The 23,373-nt window shown below is 27.8% G+C and overlaps 2 protein-coding genes across 2 annotated transcripts in view; one reads left to right on the top strand and one right to left on the bottom strand.

Annotated features, from left to right (window-relative positions):
* LOC123305547 (plasmanylethanolamine desaturase) overlaps window positions 1-17,884 on the bottom strand; it is a 38,855-nt gene extending 20,971 nt beyond the window's left edge. Inside the window, exon 1 of the mRNA XM_044887300.1 lies at window positions 17,225-17,884. Within this exon, the coding sequence (XP_044743235.1) occupies window positions 17,225-17,516 (292 nt within the window). The 5' untranslated portion in view covers window positions 17,517-17,884. The remainder of the gene's footprint in view (window positions 1-17,224) is intronic.
* Window positions 17,885-20,698: 2,814 nt separating this feature from the next.
* Window positions 20,699-23,345, top strand: LOC123305135 (mitochondrial ribosome-associated GTPase 2). The gene is made up of 4 exons (XM_044886761.1): window positions 20,699-20,924; window positions 21,101-21,586; window positions 22,517-22,655; window positions 22,960-23,345. The coding sequence occupies exons 1-4, from the start codon at window positions 20,817-20,819 to the stop codon at window positions 23,343-23,345; spliced, it is 1,119 nt and encodes a 372-aa protein (XP_044742696.1). The 5' UTR covers window positions 20,699-20,816.
* Window positions 23,346-23,373: the final 28 nt, after the last annotated feature.

Raw genomic sequence — 23,373 nt, 5'->3', positions numbered from 1 at the left:
AGATTATTTTGTTATAACCTTCACTTATACTCCTTTTGTTCACAATTGCGTCGAATTTATTATTTTGCGCGGAACCCTAGTTCATATTCTCTGTTGCTTTCACCTTTATAAATGAACACCTATTTTGCGTTATTGCGTTTCACATTTTGTATGACGCCGTAATTTTTTGTATTTCTTCTATATTTTTATTTTCTGGGTCATGCAGAAACTTTCAGCCCCTATTTTTACCCTCTTTAGGGTAAAATTTTCACAAACTTAGAATGTCGTATTTATTTATATCTAATCAAAAGCTTACAAAGTAAGTTTCAAGTTTCTAGCTTTAAAAACGACTAATTTCCATACAAAATTGCATCCTCTATTTCAATCCATTGCAGCCTTTTTGCCTCATCAAAATTGCCTATGTCCTTTCTCAGCCTTTAGACTATCTCTCTACCAAATTTCATTTAAATCGGTTTAGTAGTTTAGGCGTGATAACAGACAGACAGAAAGATAAAGTTATTTTCGAATTTATAATATTAGTAATGATTTCCATCAATAGAGAGAATGTAAATACTATTTACAGTTATAAATCAATATAGGTTACAAAATTTCCTGACGCTTTTCCTGACGCTTCCGCAAATTTTTCGAATTTCGACCGTTCGAAGTGTTTTGTTTCTGCGGCTAAAAGACAAAAATATCATTTTCGATATAAAACAAAGCATCTAATGAAGGGGAAATCAGACCTTAATAATGGAGCTTTATTGCTCACTAATTTTTTTAATAGTTTGCGTGATCTCATTGCATATACGAATATCACAAATACATTTGATTCGTAGGATAAAATTAAAGGCTACATGCTTACTTAATTTTTTAAGTTATAAGTCTTTACCTACATAAAGGCTATAGCGTACATTTTTCATATTTTAAAATTATTTGAAATATGTTTTTGTGAACGTATTAGATAATGCAACAACACTGAGCATTGAACTCGGTAATTGTTGAGAGGACGCCTCTTGTAAGTTCTGGACCAGGAAAATTTTAATCTGCGTTATCAACAAAAAAATTTTTAAGTCTCATTTTTAAATAATCATGCTGAAAATTTCTTCATTGAAGAGTTTCAAAGTCGCCCTAATAGCTCAGTTGGTTAAGGCATAACCAATTCCGTTCGCGATATGCCTAAGGTAGCGGGTTCGATTCCCGCCGTCACAACAAACATTAATTTAATTAATAGTTGTGATGGACTGAAGTAGTGCATTGTATATGCATGGAGAAGGTGCACTCAGCCTCTGAAAATAATTAAGGAGCTGATAAATGAAATTATCAGCGGAAAAGGTGGTAAAACACTTATATGGTATCACAATGGGCTCTATAGCCTAAGTGTGTACTTCGTGGACAGCCAATATAACCTAACCTAACCTAAGAGTTTCAAACGAAAAAAAAAATCAAAATCGATTTATCAGTTTAGGCATGATGATGCCACAGATAGACAGATAGACACACACACATAGCACACACACACACTCTTTTGTTCGGAGGTTAAAAACAAATACCTATAAATTTTAGATTTCGATTTCGTTAAAATTAGAAATAAAAATAGTGGGGATATTTTAAGTGCGCCACTATTTACAAAATCAAAGCAATATCATTAAAGTATTAAATGAAAAATTTATAATTATACAAAGTCTCATGAGAGATATTTTTCTGATAGATTTTGAAATTTGATTCAATTATTTAGTAAATGGATAGTTTTTATCATAGGGGGCGAATTGAGTATAAAATATATAGAATTGCATATAATTAATTGATATTATCTATACCATGCATATATGAAATATACATAGTATATTAAGTTTAGTCCCAAGTTTGTAACGCTTAAAAATAATGATGCTAGGAAAAAAATTTTGTCATAGGTGCTCATAAAATCACCCAATTAGTCCATTTCCGGTTGTCCGTCCGTCCGTCTGTGGACACGATAACTCAAAAACGAAAAAAGATATCGAGCTGAAATTTTTACAGCGTACTCAGGACGTAAAAAGTGAGGTCAAGTTCGTAAATGAGCATCATAGGTCAATTGGGTCTTGGGTCCGTAGGACCCATCTTGTAAACCGTTAGAGATAGAACAAAAGTTTAAATGTAAAAAATGTTCCTTATCAAAAATTAAACAACTTTTGTTTGAAACATTTTTTCGTAAACATCACTGTTTACCCGTGAGGGCGCTAATTAGGCGGAAATTTTATAATATGTACTATACTTGATTATCAGTTATGTATGTGTCACATGTTTGTATGTGTAATGTGATAAAGAAATCAACAATGACTATGCATGGTATTTCAACAATTAACTCAGTCAATTGTTTGTTTTCACTTGTTTTTTAATAAATTTTACGCCAATCTTTAATTTTATGATTTTGTTCAATCTGTTCAATTAATTTGCAGTGATTCTATAAACACCTATACCAAAATTTTGTTAATAGCATCAATATTTTTAAACGTTAAAAACTTGGGACTAAACTTAATATACTATGTATATTTCATATACATAGTATAAAAAGGAAGGATTATACGCGTCAAAAAATTTTTACTATGATTTTTGTTATTATGTAAATATTATTACAGTAAATTGTCTCAATATTAATTTTTAATGTATAATTTTATTATTTACAAATAGAAATCATGATAAAACAATTTTAATAATTGATTTATAATGTATTATTTCGTATATATAAGTCAAATTAAAGAAAGTCAAATTACTACTTCATTAATTTTGAAAATTTTAGAGGGAGTTGACATATTATTAAAAATAAATAAATAACTTCAAAAGTAAGCATATTTAACATTGATCTAATGGTAAAACGATAGATAGATTATATGTTTTCATATAGATTTCTCCAAAACTATAAAACCGTTATGCCCGACTAATTAAGGATGTATGAGCACGGTAGTGGGGACACAAATTTTAAAAATATATATTTTCAATTTTAATGGTGAATTATGTTATAACTTGACAATATAAGACGAAAAGTAAGAATAAAATTCTTCGATATCTGGAGTAATTTTCAAAATATCGAAAATTAAAAATTTTGTTTCATTATTTACCTTTCGATATTTCGGAAACCAAGGTAGAAATCGAAAATTTGTATTCTTATTTTTCGTCTACATTCATGAAGTTATATACAAAAAATTTGAACTCTAAATCTAAAATTGCCTTGGTGAGCTGGCACTACCTTAATAATTTATAATCTAATTTTGGACTCGTTTGACACCACAGCAGTTAGTAATCTAGAAAGATGGTAATTGACTGAAGCATTCTGTACATGTGTATAGTTTATAACCTTCGACATTTTCGTGTCACATAATTGGTGTCATGACGTAATAATATTGCATATTTTTTTAGTTTAATTATTATATTAAAAAATATTGTTGATTTAAATTAAACAAAAAATCAAAATGCATTCATAAGTATTATTCATAGACATACCTATTCGTGTTTAATACGAAAGGTTACATATTGAAAATAATATGTAGAAAAATGTTTATATGGTGGCCGGCCCATTCCACATTTGCATGTAATTTTTATTTTTTAGATCAAAACAAGGAAGGTAGCTGTCGCCTTATTAGCTCAGTTGGTTAAGGTGTAAACAATTCCGTCTGCAATATCCTAGGCGTAGCGGGTTCGATTCCCGCGGTCGCAATAAAATTAATTTAATTAATAGTTGTGATGGACTGAAGTAGTGCATGGTATATGCATGAAGGAGGTGCACCCAGCCGCCTCTGAAATTGAGGAGTTGATAAATGAAATTATCAGCGGAAAAGTGGTAAAGTACATATATATGGTATCACAATGGGTTCCATACCCTAAGTGTGTCCTTCGTGGACAGTCAATATAACCTAACCTAACCTATCCTATGGATGATAGCTACAGTTCTTAAGGTAGTACAAACGTAAGTTTACACTTGTGGTTGAAATAATTTGTACCTTATTTTGTTATGATTTTATGAATGTAGACGAAAAATAATAATAAAATTTTACGATATCTGCCTTGGTTTTTGAAATATCGAAAGCTAAAAAATTAAACAAAATTTTCAATTTTCGATATTTAGAAAATTATTCCAGATATCGAAAAATTGTATTCCTACTTTTCGTCTTATATTGTCAAGTTATAACATAATTCACCATCAAAATTGGAAATATATATTAAAAAAATTTGTGTCTCCATTTCCGTGCTCGAACATCCTTAAATAATCGAGCACAGCGGGGTTTTTTTTTTAAATAATAAATTTAATTTTTTTTTAATTTCCACCGAATAGTTTTGGAGAAATCTATGAAAACGTGAAGTCATTTACTTATTTAAATAATCGATCAACCCCCCCCCCCTCCCTCTAAAATGTTCAGAATTAATTTAGACTTAGTCCAACTTCATATAAAAAAAATCAAGCTTTTTATTTAAATTTTGTCACGTTTGCTGGACTATATAGAAAGCAGATTATTATCTTCCTTATCTTTAATATTTATATTAAAAGTCATTATTAAAAATATTATTATTATTTATAATTAATATCGCTGTCGTTGTCGATATTATCATCACGCTTTATAATCAAAGGAACAATCAAATGAACACAAGCCAAAAATATTAAAATTTTTATATTTTAACTAAGCATGAGCGTATGCTTATGGACAAAAAATTTGCAACGAGCTTATATGGACAAACAGAAGTGATCTCCCACATTTATTCTTTTGTATGTACTTTATAATAGAAGACTTCTAACCGAAGTTTTCGCAGCAATAGGGTATTATCGTTAGTCAAAAATAAATAATGAAATTTAAAAAAAAGTTAAAATTTATATAAAAATATAGTTAAATATTCTGATTTCGAATCATAAAAACACATTTTTCTTTTAAAATATTAAAATTAAAAATCGTAATTTTTAAACTGTATATCACGTGACCTAAAACGCGGGTAAGCCCTGCTGTGATGTCATAGCAGTATGAGCCATAGACCATCACTTAGTTCAGTGTAGACAGCTGGATATAATATATACATAGATAATAAGTATTTATATTTATTAAAATCAGATGTCTATGAATATATCTGTCAAACTTATTTGTGTTATTTCGTGTAATGATACCGATATTACGTCATCAATAGAAGTAATTACAACTTTATGTTAGAATGCATAGATTATGCATAAAATGAAGATATTACAACTTTAAATTATACGCTCCTGTTTTATTTAAATAATAATAATTTTTTATAATGCAGTAGATTAGTCAATTTATTGATTTTTAAAAAGAAAATTGCATGTAAAATTTTTCTCTACTAATTAGTAATAACAATCTTGTTTAGCTTTTTTTTAATAATAATACCTAGTGTGTGTCCTAATTTTTACATGTATTCGTTGTGTGCGTAGTCATGGTAGGGACAATAAAATCGATGCCAGCGCTTCCAGTGAAAAATTTTGGCGTTAAAGGGGGCTGTTATTACTAATTTGCAGTTCTTTACATGTTAATGTTATAGAAATGTCAAATTAAAATTATTGTAAAACACGAATTAATTAAACTGAATGCATTAAATATTGTGAAAATAAGAAATCAAATTGCACAAATATTATTTTTCAAATGTAAATTATCATAATTATTTATTTAAATTTGTGAGACAATAATATTAAATTTTCAATGTAAGTCTTAAATGCAATCCATACAATTATATATGCATCCAAACAATTCTATAATTAAAGTAATGTATCGTTACCATGGAAACGAAACTCACGCACGGAGTGAATATAGTACATTATATATTGACTCATAGTGGTCAATTTAAATATGTCCCCAGATACAAGGTACCTTGAATCATTCTGTAGTTTTTCGTCATATATTGCTATCAATGAGATCTAATATATGTAATATATAACCTTAAGTGAAGCTGACACATTCACTCACTGATTGACGGACTGACTCATGTAAAAAAATTCTAAGGGACTTGTAGACATGCTAGAAATATGTATACAAACTTTTTATTGCAATCCCCCGAAAAATTAGAAAAGCATCTCCCAAAATTACGTATTTCCGTCTAAACATGCTAGAAAGATTCGTTTTTTTGTGTTCGGCATGAAATTGCTTGAAACTTGCGGAAAAATTTTTTCATTGCAACTGCCTGGAAAATCGGAAAAGCCCCCTCAAACTTAAGTCTTTTAGTTCGATTACTTTTTGGTTAGTATTTTTTAAAGTTTTTTTAAAATTCATGTCATGTTATTTTCTGTGACGCAGAGCTAAGGACGAAGGCTATATAGTCTTTGTACCATGAATCACAAACAAATATTTTACCATGGATCACCAGTTTTTATCAATGCCTGTTTATATTTTAGAGGAGTATTTAAATCCTCAAAAAAAGCATAATGTAAGGCTATAAGTAGAGACTATTTTCATTGTCATATTTTAGAAAATGATTTTAATAATCACATGAATGTAAATTTTGATCCCAGGTACTATACTCTCCCCTATGCGCTAGTAGCTTCTTATTATTTTAAAATACTAAAAACATTCTCAACCTTTCAACCAATTTAACAGTAGTTGTTATGCAGTTTATGTGATAGTATAATTGTACCTCTATGTGACAAAAAATGCACGTGTTTTACCATTCTAAGTGATATAGCTATAACATTATATATATGTGAATTACATGAACTGTTATAATATCACTTATCAATCAAAATTTTTAAAATCTCGAGCAAGAAATTTTTCCGTATAAACTCTTTTTGTGTAGCAGCAAAGAATAATTGGGTTGTTTGGCACAGTTATGGGTTGAGTTGAGTATTGATGGTAGAGGTCGCTTGAGTGTGCCACGGTAAACTTTTTTTATTCACTTCTAGGTATTGTTAAAACACATATTCAGAAATGTTAGCAACCAATTATAAACCCGTCAAACGATGACAGTTTTATGTTATATTATTTTATAACACTGCGATACATGCGAAGTTTTCACTCCGAAAAACGAAAATTTGGAATTTCTTGATAAGTTGAAAGAAAATTTTTTAAGTAGGAATGTTAATGTTATGAAAATTAATTTTTCTATTATTCAAGAACATTTTGATAATTCTACAAGTATAAAATATTTACCCAAATATTTGGATTTATTTAAAAGTTTCCACCCTTATATATTACGAACACGCAGTGCTGGATTTACAACTGTTGTTGCTCGTCGTAGACAGATTTTTAAAAAGAGGAAAATTTGTTAATTAAATAACTCATATTTAAATATTGGCTAATAGAGAATATTCATAAAATTTAAATTTGGTTCAAATATATTTTTTTTCCGTAACTTTATTGACTGGACATTTCAACTAAAGCATTATTTTAGTAATTAATTACTTTTAAATTACTTAGAATTAATTAATAAAAGTACAAATTCAGTGAGGGAATTTAAAAATTTCTAAAACGGAAATTCAAACGTGCCATCATAGTATTGGCTGGTCAAATTTGTTGACATACTGTATGATATTAATTACTTACATTTTGTATGGTATTACTTTGAGATATATCATTATACGGCTTTTTATTGATAATAACGAGTGTAAATTCTGTGTGGTAAATTCATTTTTTTAAAGTGTAAATTATACATTGAACTGTCACCAATTGACAGATCACGTACTTATACGTGATCAACAGAGAGCGCCAAAAAACTGCGTTTAAATATCTCAAATTTATAATGTATTTTAAATATTTGTTTACACTTCAATACAGCATTTTTAAGCAGTATTTATATTTTTTACTTTGTTATAACGATGTAAACAATGAATTAAAAATATAAAAAAATACATGAATATTCCCTATTTAAGCAAAATAAATTATGTTTTAATTTATCCAATACATATCATTGAACTTTAAATAATTTCAATTTATTAATAAACATTTATTAATTTTTGTTTTTTAAAAATTCGTTTATGACTACATAATAGGACAGAAATGAAATTAATAGATCTCTGTTAATCAGAGCCGAAAGTAGAGCTGAAAAAAACCCGTCACAAAACCAAATTAAGAAAAAAAAAAAAACTTATATAAAGTATTCAGTTTGAGCAGAATCGAGAGCTTTTAATTTATTGCTATGAAAATTAATTGTTCAATGCTTAATAATTTTTTTTCTTTTTTAATAACAATAATATATATTTAATAATTTATTTTTAATCTATCAAAAGTTATTAATTAGTCAATTTCAGTCGAGTGGTTTTAATTTTTAGTTACAATGCTTCTGATTGGCTGCCGTGCATCGGATCAAAAACTGGAAGAGAACTTTTCGTCTTATAATTTTATTTTCTACTTGATGCAACAAAAGTGTGCGGTACTTACAGGACACCCTGTATATTATATACATACATGGTATCATATAAAATGAAAGAAACAAAATTTTTGTTTAGATTTTTGTACAACAAAATAAAAGCTTATTTCATTTAAATATTTTTTTTTATGTATAGCTTATAGATTGAACGAACAAGTCGCCGCGTCGAACCGATCATTTGACATATAAAGAATGAACAAAAGAAATCAAAACGACAACCTTTGAACCTACGAAAGTGCTATCATCAAATTAATGTACATTATTTTTTTTGTTTTTACTTTTAAAACTAATAATTACATTATACACGCAATGCGAATGATTCACGCATGCGTACTTCTATACAAGATACAACTTTTTATTACATATTTGTGTCATCAATAAATTTATTTTCACTAGTTTATGCACTATAGCTTCAACACAATACTTACTTATCCAAAAATTTTTAAATATCATTAATTGGATCATACTTGTATGCTATACAAGAACAAAAAAAAATTTGAGGAAATCATTTACCACATTTAAGTAATAAATTTGTATCCTCAAAAGCTTTTTTGGAAAAACTGTACAGAACTTTGCTTATTTACAGATTATTTAAAAGTCAATTTCAAAACAAATTAAAATACACTAAAAAGTAAAGAAATAACGATAATATAATGTAGTTAAAATTATTGTTATTTTTGGTGACGGTGTCAGCCAAGGAAACAACTCTGACAGAACAGTTTGCTACATTAGCTTGGCTGACATCGACTCCAAAAATAACAATAAATTTAACTACATTATATTATCGTTATTTTTTTACTTTTTAGTGCATAATAATTTGTTTTGAAAAAGTTTTGTCTTTTGAAGTCGGTTTTCTTTTTTTTTAAAGTTTTTTATTTTTTTATTTTGTAATTTTTAGTGAATCTGAAGTACAATAACTAATTTGTCACTAAAAAAGAATCATCGAAATCGGATGGCGTGATATTGAGTTATTCGTCCTCATGTCGTGCATACTTAATGCAAATTTAAGACTTTTATGGTTTTCTCATGTCGTTGTCAGAAATAGACCAAAATGAAATGGGACCATCTGGGAAGCACCAGCTTTCAAATAGATAAAGAATCATCAAAATCGGTTAACCCAGTCGAAAGTTATGAGGTAACAAACATTAAAAAAAATACAGTCGAATTGATAACCTCTTCCTTTTTTGTTTGAAGTCGGTTAAAAATTCAATACAAATTTTATAAAATATTTCTAAGCAGTAGTTTTTACAACTGATGTAACTTTTGAGCAGGGCGGTAATATTATTCTATAAAGAAGTCTATAATTTTTTAGTTATTGCGCTTGTATCTTAATCTTCGCGAAATAATTAAATAAAGAATGATCGAATATATTTGCGAATTATAGACACACGAAATATGAAAATCGAAAAATTCGTAATTGGGGGTTCTAAATTCACACAGTTAATTTAATATTTCATTGATTTTTAACTAGAAAATTGCATGTTACGGTATTACTTTCATGAAATTAGGTAAATTATCATTAGTTAGAAGTACTGACATATTTAGTTTAGTACACATAGATATGTGGTCGCCAATTCAAATTTAAAATATTTATTTAAATATTGGTTTTTATCCGTGACTTCGATTGCACGTATAGTGGCTATAAAGTATTATTGTACAGTGAGTCCAACGATCGAGTTACACGAAGACAAAAGACAAATATTTTTATACCATGTATATGAAATATACCAAAGTATACTAAGTTTAGTACCAAGTTACAGTGCAACCTTAATATAACGAACCTCAATATAACGAATTCCTCGATTTAACAAATTTTTCGCAATCCCCTTGAATTGTCCATAAGAGTCAATATAAAATATACCTCTACATTACGAATATTTTTTGCGAACAGCCTCTTTATAACGAATTTTCAACTACATAAAAAATTTAAAAACCTCTTAATAACGAAATTCGTCAATTCAAAACCTTTATATAACGTATAAAGTCCCACCAATATATGACAGTTAGTATGCTCCATAGTATGTAATTCATGTCGCGAGAGGTTCCGACACTTTTTACCTCTTGATAACGAATTTTAGACCAACTTAACCTCAATATAACAAACCTCAGTTTAACGAATTACTTGATATAACGAATATTTACTGGTTCCCTTCAGATTCGTTATATCGAGGTTGCACTGTATTAATGCTAAAAAATATTGATGCTATGAACAAAATTTTGGTACAGTTGTTCATAAAATCACCTAATTAGTCCATTTCCGGTTGTTTGTCTGTATGTCTGTCGTCTGTCGTCTGTCCGTCTGTTATCACGATTAATCTAAAACGAAAAGAGATATTTAGATGATTTATAGCGTGCTGAGGACGTAAAAAGTAAGGTCGAGTTTGTAAATGAGCAACATAGGTCAATTGGGTCTTGGGTACGTAAGACCCATCCTGTAAACCGTTAGAGATAGAACAAAAGTTTAAATGTAAAAAATATTCCTTATAAAAAAATAAACAACTTTTGTTTTAAACATTTTTTCGTAAACATCACTGTATACTCATGAGAGTGTATATTAGGCGCAAATTGTAGTATTATATGGGTATATCAATTATATGTGTGTGATATGTATGTATGTGTAATGTGACAGAGTAATCAACACTATCTATACATGGTATTTCAAAAATTAACTCAGTCAATTGTTTGTTTTCACTTGTTATGAAATGAATTTAAAGATACGATCTCTTATCTTTATCCACGGCGATTAATTCACTCAACCGTAATAAATTAAATAAAATTGTACAACACAATTCGACGATTAAAAAAAAAAAACAAAAGAATGTTTTTCCATATCGAATTATGCTAATTTATAAATCTCATCAGAAAATTGTAAGCTATTTATTATTAATTTAAAGGAAAAAATATTCTTATTATAAAAATGAGTAAATTTTCGAAAGAAAATTATGTTGTGTAGGTATTTAAAAGAAAAACTCCTACAGAATTATGTCGCTATGTTCGTGCGCACTGCAGTAGAAACAATATTATTTTGCAATAAAATTTAATAACATGAAAAGACACTTTTTAATTATTACAAAAGCGATATTTTATAATTTCTCTCATACAATTTTTATACCCTCATATACAATTTATATGAAATATGAAATAGATCAAAGTATAATAAGTTTAGTCCCAAGTTTTTAACGCTTAGAAATAATGATGAATCAACATCTAATAACTCAAAATTACAGCTTATTTGAACTAAAGAGGGAACCCAAGAGAAGGGCGCCCAGTGATTAAAAATTGTAATTTGCCATTTAAGGAGGGTCCCTCACCAGTAATAGAAAAAAATAAATTAGTAGAAAATGATCCAAATTTTTAGTATGTTGTAGTTAACGATACATATTATTAAATCAAAAAAAATTTGGGTATCTTATCGATCAATTAAGAGAGTAATTAATTAATTAAAAATACACTAAATAACATAGCATGATATGAGGATGATTATGTTAGCTATGTTATTTAGTGTATTTTTAATTAATTAATTACTCTCTTAATTGATCGATAAGATACCCAAAATTTTTTTTTATTTAATAATATGTATCGTTAACTACAACATACTAAAAATTTGGATCATTTTCTACTAATTTATTTTTTTCTATTACTGGTGAGGGAACTTCCTTAAAATAAGAAAAATAGACCTTCGAAACGTACATGCTATGCTAATAAATGATTTTGCTATTTTGCTAATATCCGCTATTTTAATATTATTTCGCTTATTGAACATATGCAGATTAAATAATCGTGGGCTAATATTAATGAATTACGTGAAAGAATATTTTAAAATTTTATTTTAATATTTTTTGAAATTAAAGAAATATTTTATTAATTTGATTATAATCTGTGGGTACCAACTTTTCAAACGACTTTAAAGCAGTATTAGTACGCCTACAGACACACAATACTTTCCAAAACAATGGTTGGGGAACTATACTGATAGTAAACGATCTCTGCGATCAGAAAAGTTTTTATAGTACCCAATTAGACGCAGGAAATTTATATAATGAAAAAGTGGAGCAAAGATTTAAAAGGGTTCTAAATTCCAATAGCTTGAGCAAATTTGTAACAAAACTTATTGATTTCAAATTTAATTTTTTTTATGAAAATTTTTGCCAAAATCTTGAAAATTTCAAAATATTTTCAAAATATAAACAAACATTGTGTGAGTTTTCCATATGTAACCAACTTAAGTAGACACTCTGTATATATTTTGAAATAAAGTTTTACATAAAATATTTTTGACACCAAAAACAATTTTCCGAGAAAAATATTATTTTTTATTTTTGAATTCTGTATATTTTTTTTTTTTTATTCTAGTTTTTTTATAGTATATTATTATAAAACAAAATTTTCCTTATAAAATTTATGGCCATGTAAAAAATTTTAATGGAAAGTTTAAGCAGCAGACGATATTGTCCACTAGGCAAATAATTTTTAAGAATCTGGTAAGCTTTTGTGATATAAGTAGCGTAGTTTTTAAACAATAATATATATTGTTAGTATTCCCAATGCTTAAAATAAACAATTCAATTAATTATTGAATTACTTTTAACAATTATTATTTTAAAAGCATACAATATTTATTGTCACTTCAGTCTTCAGATAACAATAAATACTTAATTAATAATTATGATTTATATCACAGTTATTTTGGGTAAAGGTTAATTATAAATAATAACAAAACAGTGGCGTAAATAAAGAGTATACGCGTACAAGGTCTTAATTTATAATTTATTTCTATACAAGGAGCAAAAATTACCACTTTAGAAAAGCAAACTTATATCTTATATATTACTCCAGCAAGTTTTTTTCTGTCCTACTTTTATATTCCTTATTCCTTTATCCAATTCCATGATTCTCCCCTCATTTTCAAGCTTATTATGTTTAGGTTTAACGAAAAATATACTCACCGTCTAAACATAGGAAAAAACACGATAGACAAATAATTTGAAGTTTATTAGGCAAACATAGACATATAATACTCAAACCATTATTAAGCAAACATGTTAGTTTTTACAGATGCTTACTTAATACTCTAGAAATATAATACTCAAAACATTATTAGGCAAAAATTTTGCATGTTCTCCTAATATTAATTTAAAGACTTTTTTCACCTTTTCCTATGAAATTTGTTGTTTGTTGTTTTTAGCCACGGGTCACGCTAACTCCGACAACGCACGGGTCGAGCTAGTATAATTATTTTATGTTAACTAGGCTAGGTTCCCGCGGCTTCAAACGCGATTATGATTCATTTCTATTAATATATTAAACCAATCATTTAGTGAATCATTGAATCGTTTAAAGAATCGTTGATTCATTTAAAGAATCGTTGATTCAGTTAAAGAATCATTGATTCATTTAAAAAATGTTCCTTGGCTTCACTTATCCCCTTTATTTACCACTCACAATATAAAACATGCCAACTTTAAGATGGAAATATACTCTCACCCTGCTGCCTGGCTAGAAGTAATTAGAAATAATATAAGTAATTTCGGCTGCGGTCAGTATCTTTTCTAATAAAGAAATCGATATATCTTTCTAATAAAGAAATTTTAATTCAATCACCTGAAATTCGCCACTGAATACCTGTGATGGAAATTAAATCAGACGTAATTTTTGACAAATTTATGATAATAATATTTAAAATCAAATATTATTATATCATCAAATTTGAATAAGACAAAACATATGTCAATTAAAGAATTTTCAATAAAATATACCGTGTATCAAATTAATAATCAAAACTCATTTCCTTCGGCAATTCGCTAATATAAATAGAATCGTAGTTGAGGTAGGGGAAAAAAAGTTTTCCCTCCCCACGTTTTAGAGTACACAAGTTACGAAAATGTAAAATAAAATTCTTGTATGACACAAAAGGTTTCCAGAGCTTTTCTCCGAAAATATAAAAGATAAAAATACATATGTCATTCTTTCAACATTTTTCTTATCACATCCTAAAATTTGCAAAAATAATAGTCGCACAAGAGGATTAGAAGTGGAAAGAGCCTACTCTAGAAATTTCGCAAGGCCCTAAATGGCAACTAATCTAACTAAAAAAGGGTTATGGATAAGCTCTAAAATTTATTAATAAAATATTGTATCAACTATTTTTATACCATGCATATATGTAATATGCATGGTATACTAAGTTTAGTCCCAAGTTTGTAACGCTTAAAAATATTGATACTATGAACAAAATTTTGGTATAGGTTTCATAAAATCACCTAATTAGTCCATTTTCGATTGTCTGTCTGTTTGTCGTCTGTCCGTCTGTCATCACGATAACTCAAAAACGAAAAGAGATATCCAACTGAAATTTTTATAGCGTGCTTAGAAAGTAAAAAGTGAAGTCGAGTTCGTAAATGAGCAACATAGGTCCATTGGATCTTATAAACCGTTAGAGATAGAACAAAATTTTAAATGTAAAAAATGTTCCTTCAAATCAAAAAATAAACAACTTTTGTTTGAAACATTTTTATCACTGTTTACCCGTGAGGGTGCAAATTAGACGTAAATTGTATAGTATGTATTACATGGGAATGTCAGTTATATATGTGTGACATGTATGTATGTATAATTTAATAGAGTAATCAACACTGTCTTTGCATGGTATTTCAAAAATTAACTCAGTCAATTGTTTGTTTTCACTTGTTTGTTAATACAATTTAAGGTTGATATATTAAAAACATAATTCATCACACGTTCATTACTTAATATAAGTAAGTAATTAATTATTTTTTGCTATCTTAAGTATGATAAAATGTATTGTTGTTATGTCAGATTAAGATTTTTTTAAATACTTTGTTTACATAATGATTACACTTTTTAAGGTGTAATTATTTGTTATATTTTTACACAATTTGTCCATTGACATGTAAAACACTGTAAATTATATTACACGCAAATTTCTATTCCTATTTTGCACCTTTTTTTATGAGAAATAATTTTTTTTGTATCTTTTGGATAGACGGATGGATTGATGGATATTTGTTACTCAATCACGGCACAACGGATCTGAATGAAATTTGGCACAGATATAGATTATAGTTTATAACTTTTTATCCCGGTAAAATGTATGGTTCCCATAGGATAGATAAGTTTTAATTTTTCATAGAGCAAAGGATTGGCATGATTTTTTACATAGGTAGTGGTAGTTTATGGGTCAGAAAATGACATAAGCTAATTTTTATCCCGGAAAAATACTCGGTTTCAATGGAAAAGCATACAGGAACCGTGTTTTTTAAAGGGTTTTGTAACACAGTTCGTAAAATAGATTTTTAGCTCATTTTTCTCAAGAAGGTTTGATTAATTTACACAGTAACGATAAAAACTCTCAAAATCTCCGCGAGTAGCTTCAAGCTTTTATTGTACTAAAAAGAAGAAAATAATTTTATCTATAAGTCACTCATACCCGACTATTTGTAAAAGCTTAAGGCGGTTAATTTAAAATATCAAAAATGAATCGGAACGCCTCATCTACTCCACATGCCCAATTACTTTTCGATGCATCGTTGATATTAAGCGCCTCAAGCTTTTACAATTAGTTGGGTATGAATGACTCATAGATAAAATTATTTTCTAGTTTTTAATACAATAAAAGCTTGTCCCTTAAAAAGTATTTTTTATTAAAATTTTTAATTTAAGACTAAAAAAATGTATTTATATAAAATATAGTGGAAGATCAGGACCTTACCATGCATTGTCATCCAAACTAAATGTGCATGCAAAATTTCAGTTCAATCGATTGAAGAAATCTACTTCAAAATTGAGTTCAAAGAATCCACCGTTACATCCTTACATACATTGCAAGTTAAATAAAAGCTTTTAAAATTGTTAAAGAGAGAAAAGTACGATTATTTAACTCTCTCTTTTTATTTATAAAAAAAAAACTGCATAGATGCGATGTAGGATTATTTAGAAAAAATAAAAATATCTTTGATTTCAAAATTTATATGTTTGGTTTACCTATTTCAAAATTCGAAATTCCTTAAAAATTTTCTGTGTAAAATAATAAAAAAATGATCCTTTTCAATTTTATAATTTTTGTATTTTTAACTTGTTACTTTTGAACATTCTTATTGGCATCATGCATGAGTTTTATTTCAGGCTGTTTCCATAGTAACCATCAACTATTTCACTAATATAATTGTATGGGTGGACATATAAGTTTATGGTTTGTATATATGGATTACATTGAAAATTTCATATTATTTTTTAACAAATTTAAATAAGTTTAATTTAATTGTTATTTTTCGATAAATTCAATTTGACATATACTATATCATTTACATGTAATCAATTGAAAATTAGTCATATTTTAAATAAAACGCATGATTTATTGCAAATTTTATAAGATAACAGCGCTACGGTCGATTTATCTGTCCCTTCCACCTACTAACCTCCCTGTCAATAGTCTGATCTAACAATTTGTAAATGGTTGTCTTATTTTCTAGACAAGCTGAGATTGTTAAGATCGGAATAACTAACGGGATTGGTAGGACGATTGCGTGCCCTATTTTTAATCCGGCCCTGAAAGAACACAAACAAAGTCTCAATGGTGAGGTAATCACAATTTTTTTTTTTTTAGTTTTTGTTTCATCTTAATTTTCAAACACTTTGTAGAATAATCTAACATTTTTTTGTAGCAATAAAATATTTTTTCGACAATTAGACATTTTTACTGAGAAATAATAACTTTTTGTCACTTTAAAAAAAAAAAATCATTTTTTATCTTCTCGTGGATTAAGCGATTTATCTTACAACAATGATAAAAGAAAACAATCAATAACAATATCCATTGTTGAAATCAGTTAATTGTTAGTAAAAACAAATATAAATCACTACTAAATACAAATTATTTGAATAAAAAAACGTTACGAACCCTTGCTATATAAATTCGCAAGCTCTTGTGCCCCCTTATGTTGTGGACCCCATCTCGGTCGTGTTTTCTCCTCATGTGTAATCGCACAATTTGCATTTGGATCATCCTCAAGCATTGAATTTTCTAAGATATCTTGATCAGTTTTCACTGGTGCTAGAAAATTAGTTTTCATACATGATGAACCAATTTCCAATTGTTCGGCAGCGGCATCAATCATTTTTTGTGTAATATTATCAAAACCACCCACGAAACGCCGTGGACATGGAGGGGTTAGAGGCAACTGGAATGCCATAATATTTTTTTTTGTCACAGTTTAAAAAAAAAAAAATTTTTTTTTAATAAATAATAATAATTTTTTTTTAATTAATTAAATATCACAACATATTTTTGTTTAAAAACTAAAATTATAAAAATTTTTTATGAATGAAATGACATAATTTTAGCGCGGTGTGATCATCGCGTTTTTCATAGAACACCTCACGAGTACTCGCAGTACAGTCAGTCTATCTCTTCAGTCCTCACGCTCTCACAGTCACAACTGTAAGTTTTTTTTTAAGTGTGTCCGTGTCCGACTGTTACAAATCGACGAATTCAACTAGTTTTAGTTTTATCGTTGGCGTATATATAAATTGAAATAACTCGATTGACCACGATGTTGACTTCTACTACTTTACTTCTACATAATATTACTAATACTATATAAAACTACACGCCTAAATAACATCATCATCATCACATAGGGCCTGCCTCATTTTTATGATGTCATTTTTATAAGTTTTACTTGTCTTATAATGAATTCAATATATTATTATTATTACATTTTAAACTTTAAATAATAATAAATATAATAAGTTCTTTCTTATTATTTTTTTTTTATTTAGCATAGTTATGTTATAATAGTGCACTACATATTTCAAAAAGAATTTAGTTTCTTTTAATTATAGATTTATTTCACTATTACTTTATAGCATATCTTTTTTTTTTATTCAAAGAATTTTTTTTTGTATTTCGAAAAAAAATTACACACTTTACAGGTTTTTATATTATGAAAGCATGTGTACAGTATGATACAAGGTTATATAAGGTGGTTCAATACCAAAACGATACTGTTACTAAAGCTCTGATATTTGTTGTGTCAATAGGGTATTCTATTATTTTTGAAAAAGTACTTCAAAATGTTGATTTTGTTAGTAAAAACCCACCAAAAATTTATTTCGGAAAAAAACACACGCTTTCTTGCCAAAAACTTAAATTAAATTTTAAACCTTTTTTAAACTGTCAAAAACGCGGGCATCCTATTTAATGACGTAATATGGGTATCACTATACGAAATAACACAAATAAGTTTGACAGATATATTCATAGACATCTGATTATAATATATATAAATACTTATTAACTATGTATATATTATACCCAGCTGTTTACACTGAACTAATTGATGGTCTATGGCTCATACCGCTATGACATCACAGTAGGGCTTACCCGCGTTTTAGGTCACGTGATATACAGTTTAAAAATTACGATTTTTATGACTCGAAATTAGAATATTTAAGTATATTTTCTCTTAAATTTATTTTTTTTCAAATTTCATGATTTATTTTTGACTAACGATAATACCCTATTAATGAGTATTTAATAAGTCTTCTGTATAAATTTCAAGTCGATTTTCTGTACGATTTATGAGAAAGTAATTATAAAAAACACTCCCTTTTACATGGTGATATATGGAGAAGTCGTTAAATAATGGTTTTTAGTCAATAGGTAAGTGCTTTTAAAAATGTTACTATTTACATAAGTCATAAAGAACCTTTTATCAATATTCCTCAAGTTTTAAGCTTTATATAATCATACCAAAATTAAGAACTTTATCAGTCTCAATATTTAATAATTTAGATAAGACTATGCATAAAAATGAAAAACTGGTATATACTCAGTCAAAAATAAAAGCAAAATCATTTTAAGTGTAATGTTATAGTTTTAACATTTAGAATGGTATAACACGTGCATTTTTTTTATAAAGAGTGAAAATGAAAATAGAAATAAAAAATTTAATTTAATTTATCAATTTATCAATTATTATACGTCTTTTGTGAAAAATTCATATCGATTCCTTGTACGGTTTATGAAAAATGTACTTTTCTTTTGGTAAATACACTGACTTTGATAGTTAATTTGATTAATTGATAAATAAAATGTTTAATTTTTTGTATCATTTTCATTAATTTTTTGTACCATTCTCTATACACTATGATATTTATATTATTAAGACTATTTTCATGTTCGAGGCCACAAACGAATCGATGGGATCTCATTTTGTGTCAGGGATTTCTTTAAAATTTTTATTATATTTATTTTATATTTTCTTACACCTCTAGACAATTGCAAGTAGTCATTCAGGTTGACTATTACTTTTTATGTAATAATATTTTCAATATCTATAAATAATGTCATCATTTAAAAATGCAGGCAATATTATTACGTTAATGATACAAACATTGCATGTAGCAGCGCTGAATTCGGTTCTACACTCAGCGAATAAAATCAGTAAATCTACAGGTTTTATTGTCTACCATCCCTGTGATTGAGGCGCTATGATATCTTGAAAGATTTATTGAATATTTTATCTAATCTAAGCAATGGCAGTGAATTGTACAGCATCCTGGAAACACTTTTTTATTAGCCACTTTTTATTAATCTGAGACGGTGAAAAAAATGACCATATATACATATACATCTAAATATAACAGGATTTTGGTCTACGTACAAGAAGAGTTCAAAAATAAGTGCTAAAATATCGACGAACCACCATAGCCGAAGAAATTTGGAGAAAATTGCTTATTTAGACACGTATACTTCAAATATTCATAAGTTAGATATTTATCTTGGGTCACTTTTCTAAAAAAATCATATTTTACAATTTTTTCTTTTTACTTTTTCAAAATTTCTGGCCAATCGTTTATAGAAACCATTCCGATTAAACGATCTTCAAATAAAAAAAAAACAAAATTGGTTCAAAATGAATGATCTTTAATAAATCGGATATAACGTAATTCAAGATTTGATAAAAATAATTGAGAAACGAATGATCTAAATTTAAATGACCTTTATTAAAAATCCTCTTAAGCGGAGAAACACAACTCAGTAAAAATATTAAATATTAATTCTAATAATTTTTTTGATTATTATTTATTGTTCTAGCGGCAATAGTAATACACACTATGTCTAAATTTCAGCTGTCTGCCTAACTATTACAGTTTATCCGTTTATGAATAAATAAAAATTTGCCCATAATTTTAATACACCCAGTAATAAAACAAAAAATATATCATTATCATAATAGCCGCTGTGTGTGTGTATTTAAACATCTGGTAATTTATTATCACATTAATAATTGATCGAAAATAGTGAAAATTTTCCCAACAATTACATTTAAATTTCATCAATATTAGATTTTTAATAATGATCGACTAAATTTTTTAAATAATTGATTTTATTTTTAACTAACAGTTACTGACTTTATAAACAGTTTGTATGTGACACCATGTGAGAAACAATAATAACCTTATTTTTTTTTATATACTAAAAAAAAATGTTATTATTTCGTAATAGTTTTCTCAATTTAAGCAAAAGATGTATGCATAAAACGAATATTGCACAGCCGTTAAGAAGTAAAAAAGCAAAATCGCAAACCAATAAAGTAGGGCTTATTCACATATTTCATTAATATAGTATACGCAAAATGAATTTAAATCCAGTTTGAATAGGTTACATATTCTGGATTCAGAATCTGTTTAATCCGGTTTAACACCACTCCCAAATTATATGTATTTTTTAATTATTTTATTTACAGGATATGTATTTCCGTTATTTTAGGCTCAATACTTTGTTGATTTACGCACTGTACGTACATTAGGGGGTCGTGGAGGTGATGGATGCATATCCTTTTTACATTTATGGGCTAATGAAAATGCTGGACCTGATGGGGGCGATGGAGGGAATGGTGGGCATATTATTTTTGAAGCATCTAAAGATGTTAAAGATTTAACACATGTAACATCAGTCCTACAAGCTGATCTTGGTGAAAAAGGATCTGGAAAGAATTGTCATGGAAAGAATGCACAACATACAATTGTAAAAGTACCGATTGGGACTATTATTAAAAATAGTAAAAATATTATTATCGGGGATTTAGAAAAAGATGGTACCATGTTTGTAGCTGCAAAAGGTGGAGCTGGTGGTAAAGGGAATCATTTTTTTGTATCGGACACAGAACAGGCACCATATATTTGTGAATATGGAGCTGAAGGAGAGGATTTACAATATACGTTAGAAATTAGGAGTATGGCACATATTGGTTTGGTAAGAATCAATTACAAAACTATAGGTAAACAAGATTAAGTTCTTGTGAGTTGAAATTTACATCGTTTTAAACTCTAACAGAGCAGAAGAAATTTCTTTAAACTCAAACAATTCAATTTTTCGGATCAAAAATTAGATCTAATCGCCATTTACAACACTGATATGAAATTGCCAAAAGTGATAAATCACTTGATCTTAAACTTAAAATAAATTCTCTGATATAACAAAAATCCATGAATCTGATCTCGTTCTTTTCTCATGAAGTTTTTTAAAAAATTATCGATAATAAACCATTATCAGTTATTCTCAAATTGGCCAAGTAAAATACGGTCATTTATTAACAAGATTTGGTCAAATTTCTATGAAGTGTAGAACGTTTTGAACGTTACTTACTTATTGCTTCTTTTTTCATTTAATTCTAAAAACTACCGAGATGTTCGATACTGATTAAGTTCACACGGTTAATACTTGGAGAAGCTGATAATAAAAATTTTAAGTTGATCAGCTTCCTGACTTTTATGTAATATCCGAAAATTAAGTGACTAATACCTGAATAAATTCAATTTATCAACTTAGCTTCAATAATTTGATTTGTTTGTCACACCAGACGTGGTCAGTGACAGTAGGGCCGCATTAATCATGCCAGGACTCTAGGCAAAGCAATTCTTGAAGTACATCTTCAACCGTTTGAAGATTATCGGCTCCTTTCAAGTTGATGAAGGAATATGAGAATGATATGCCCGCTAATTTAAATCTTAAATTAATTTGAACTCGTTTATTTATCAAGCGGTGAAAATTCGAAAAGTTATACCTCTCTAAAACATTTATATTTTTATCTATTGTTCATATTCATACTAAATTATTAAAATTTATAAATATGTATATATGTAAATCTATAAAAAGAATACATCGGATTTATGTCTTTTTCAGGTTGGATTTCCAAATGCAGGAAAGAGTACATTATTAAGAGCCATTTCACGAGCACGCCCAAAAGTAGCACCTTATCCATTTACAACTCTGAAACCACATCTAGGAATTGTTCAGTATGATGATTACGAACAAATAGCAGGTAATTAATACTACATGCTCGATTCATCGTCACTAGTAAAACTTTCAGTTTAGTAAATAATTTATTTCATTATCATTAATCTACTAGGATCCTTTTACGGGAAAAATTTGCCATTTTTTTAGTTTAACAACCGTTTAAGGGGTCTTCAAGACACCTTACCTTGATCTATTCTCCATATTTCTAAAGTAGTTAGAAATGCGATATATTTGTTTAAGTTACTCGAATTACAGATTTATTGAATACATATTAAGTTAAATTAAAAACTCTTAAAATACAAAAAAAATAATTTTTATGATTTTTTAAGTTGCGGATTTACCGGGAATAATTGAAGACAGTCACAAGAATAAAGGTCTTGGTATTCAATTTCTTAGACATGCCGAACGTTGTGCTGCAATACTTATAATTTTAGATGTTGCAAATGATGAACCATGGAAACATTTAAAAATTTTACAAAATGAAATCGATAAATTTAGCAACGAACTATCATCAAGAACACAAATCATTATTGCTAATAAAATTGATTTACCTGGTGCTATGGAAAATGTTGAATTATTACGAAAGCACACACAATTACCGATTATTCCAATTTCAGCAAAAATTGGTACAAATGTTAAACAATTGTTACAAGATATTCGAGTTGTTTATGATAAGATGTTAGATGTTAGTAATAAACTAGACGAATTAGATTAATATTGTATTTTTTTAATCTCTATATACC

This window comes from Chrysoperla carnea, chromosome 1, assembly GCF_905475395.1.
Source record: "Chrysoperla carnea chromosome 1, inChrCarn1.1, whole genome shotgun sequence".
NCBI lineage: Eukaryota > Metazoa > Arthropoda > Insecta > Neuroptera > Chrysopidae > Chrysoperla > Chrysoperla carnea.
The sequence above is the reverse complement of the archived record's forward strand: the minus strand, read 5'-3'. Positions and strand labels throughout refer to the sequence as shown.

Excerpts from the sequence above, each read along its gene's own strand:
- LOC123305135 (XM_044886761.1), top strand. The coding sequence starts at position 20,817 with ATGTTATTATTTCGTAATAGTTTTCTCAATTTAAGCAAAAGATGTATG. Across the intron at positions 20,925-21,100 it reads CAAAATCGCAAACCAATAAA|GCTCAATACTTTGTTGATTT; the intron begins GTAGGGCTTATT and ends CCGTTATTTTAG. Across the intron at positions 21,587-22,516 it reads GTATGGCACATATTGGTTTG|GTTGGATTTCCAAATGCAGG; the intron begins GTAAGAATCAAT and ends TGTCTTTTTCAG.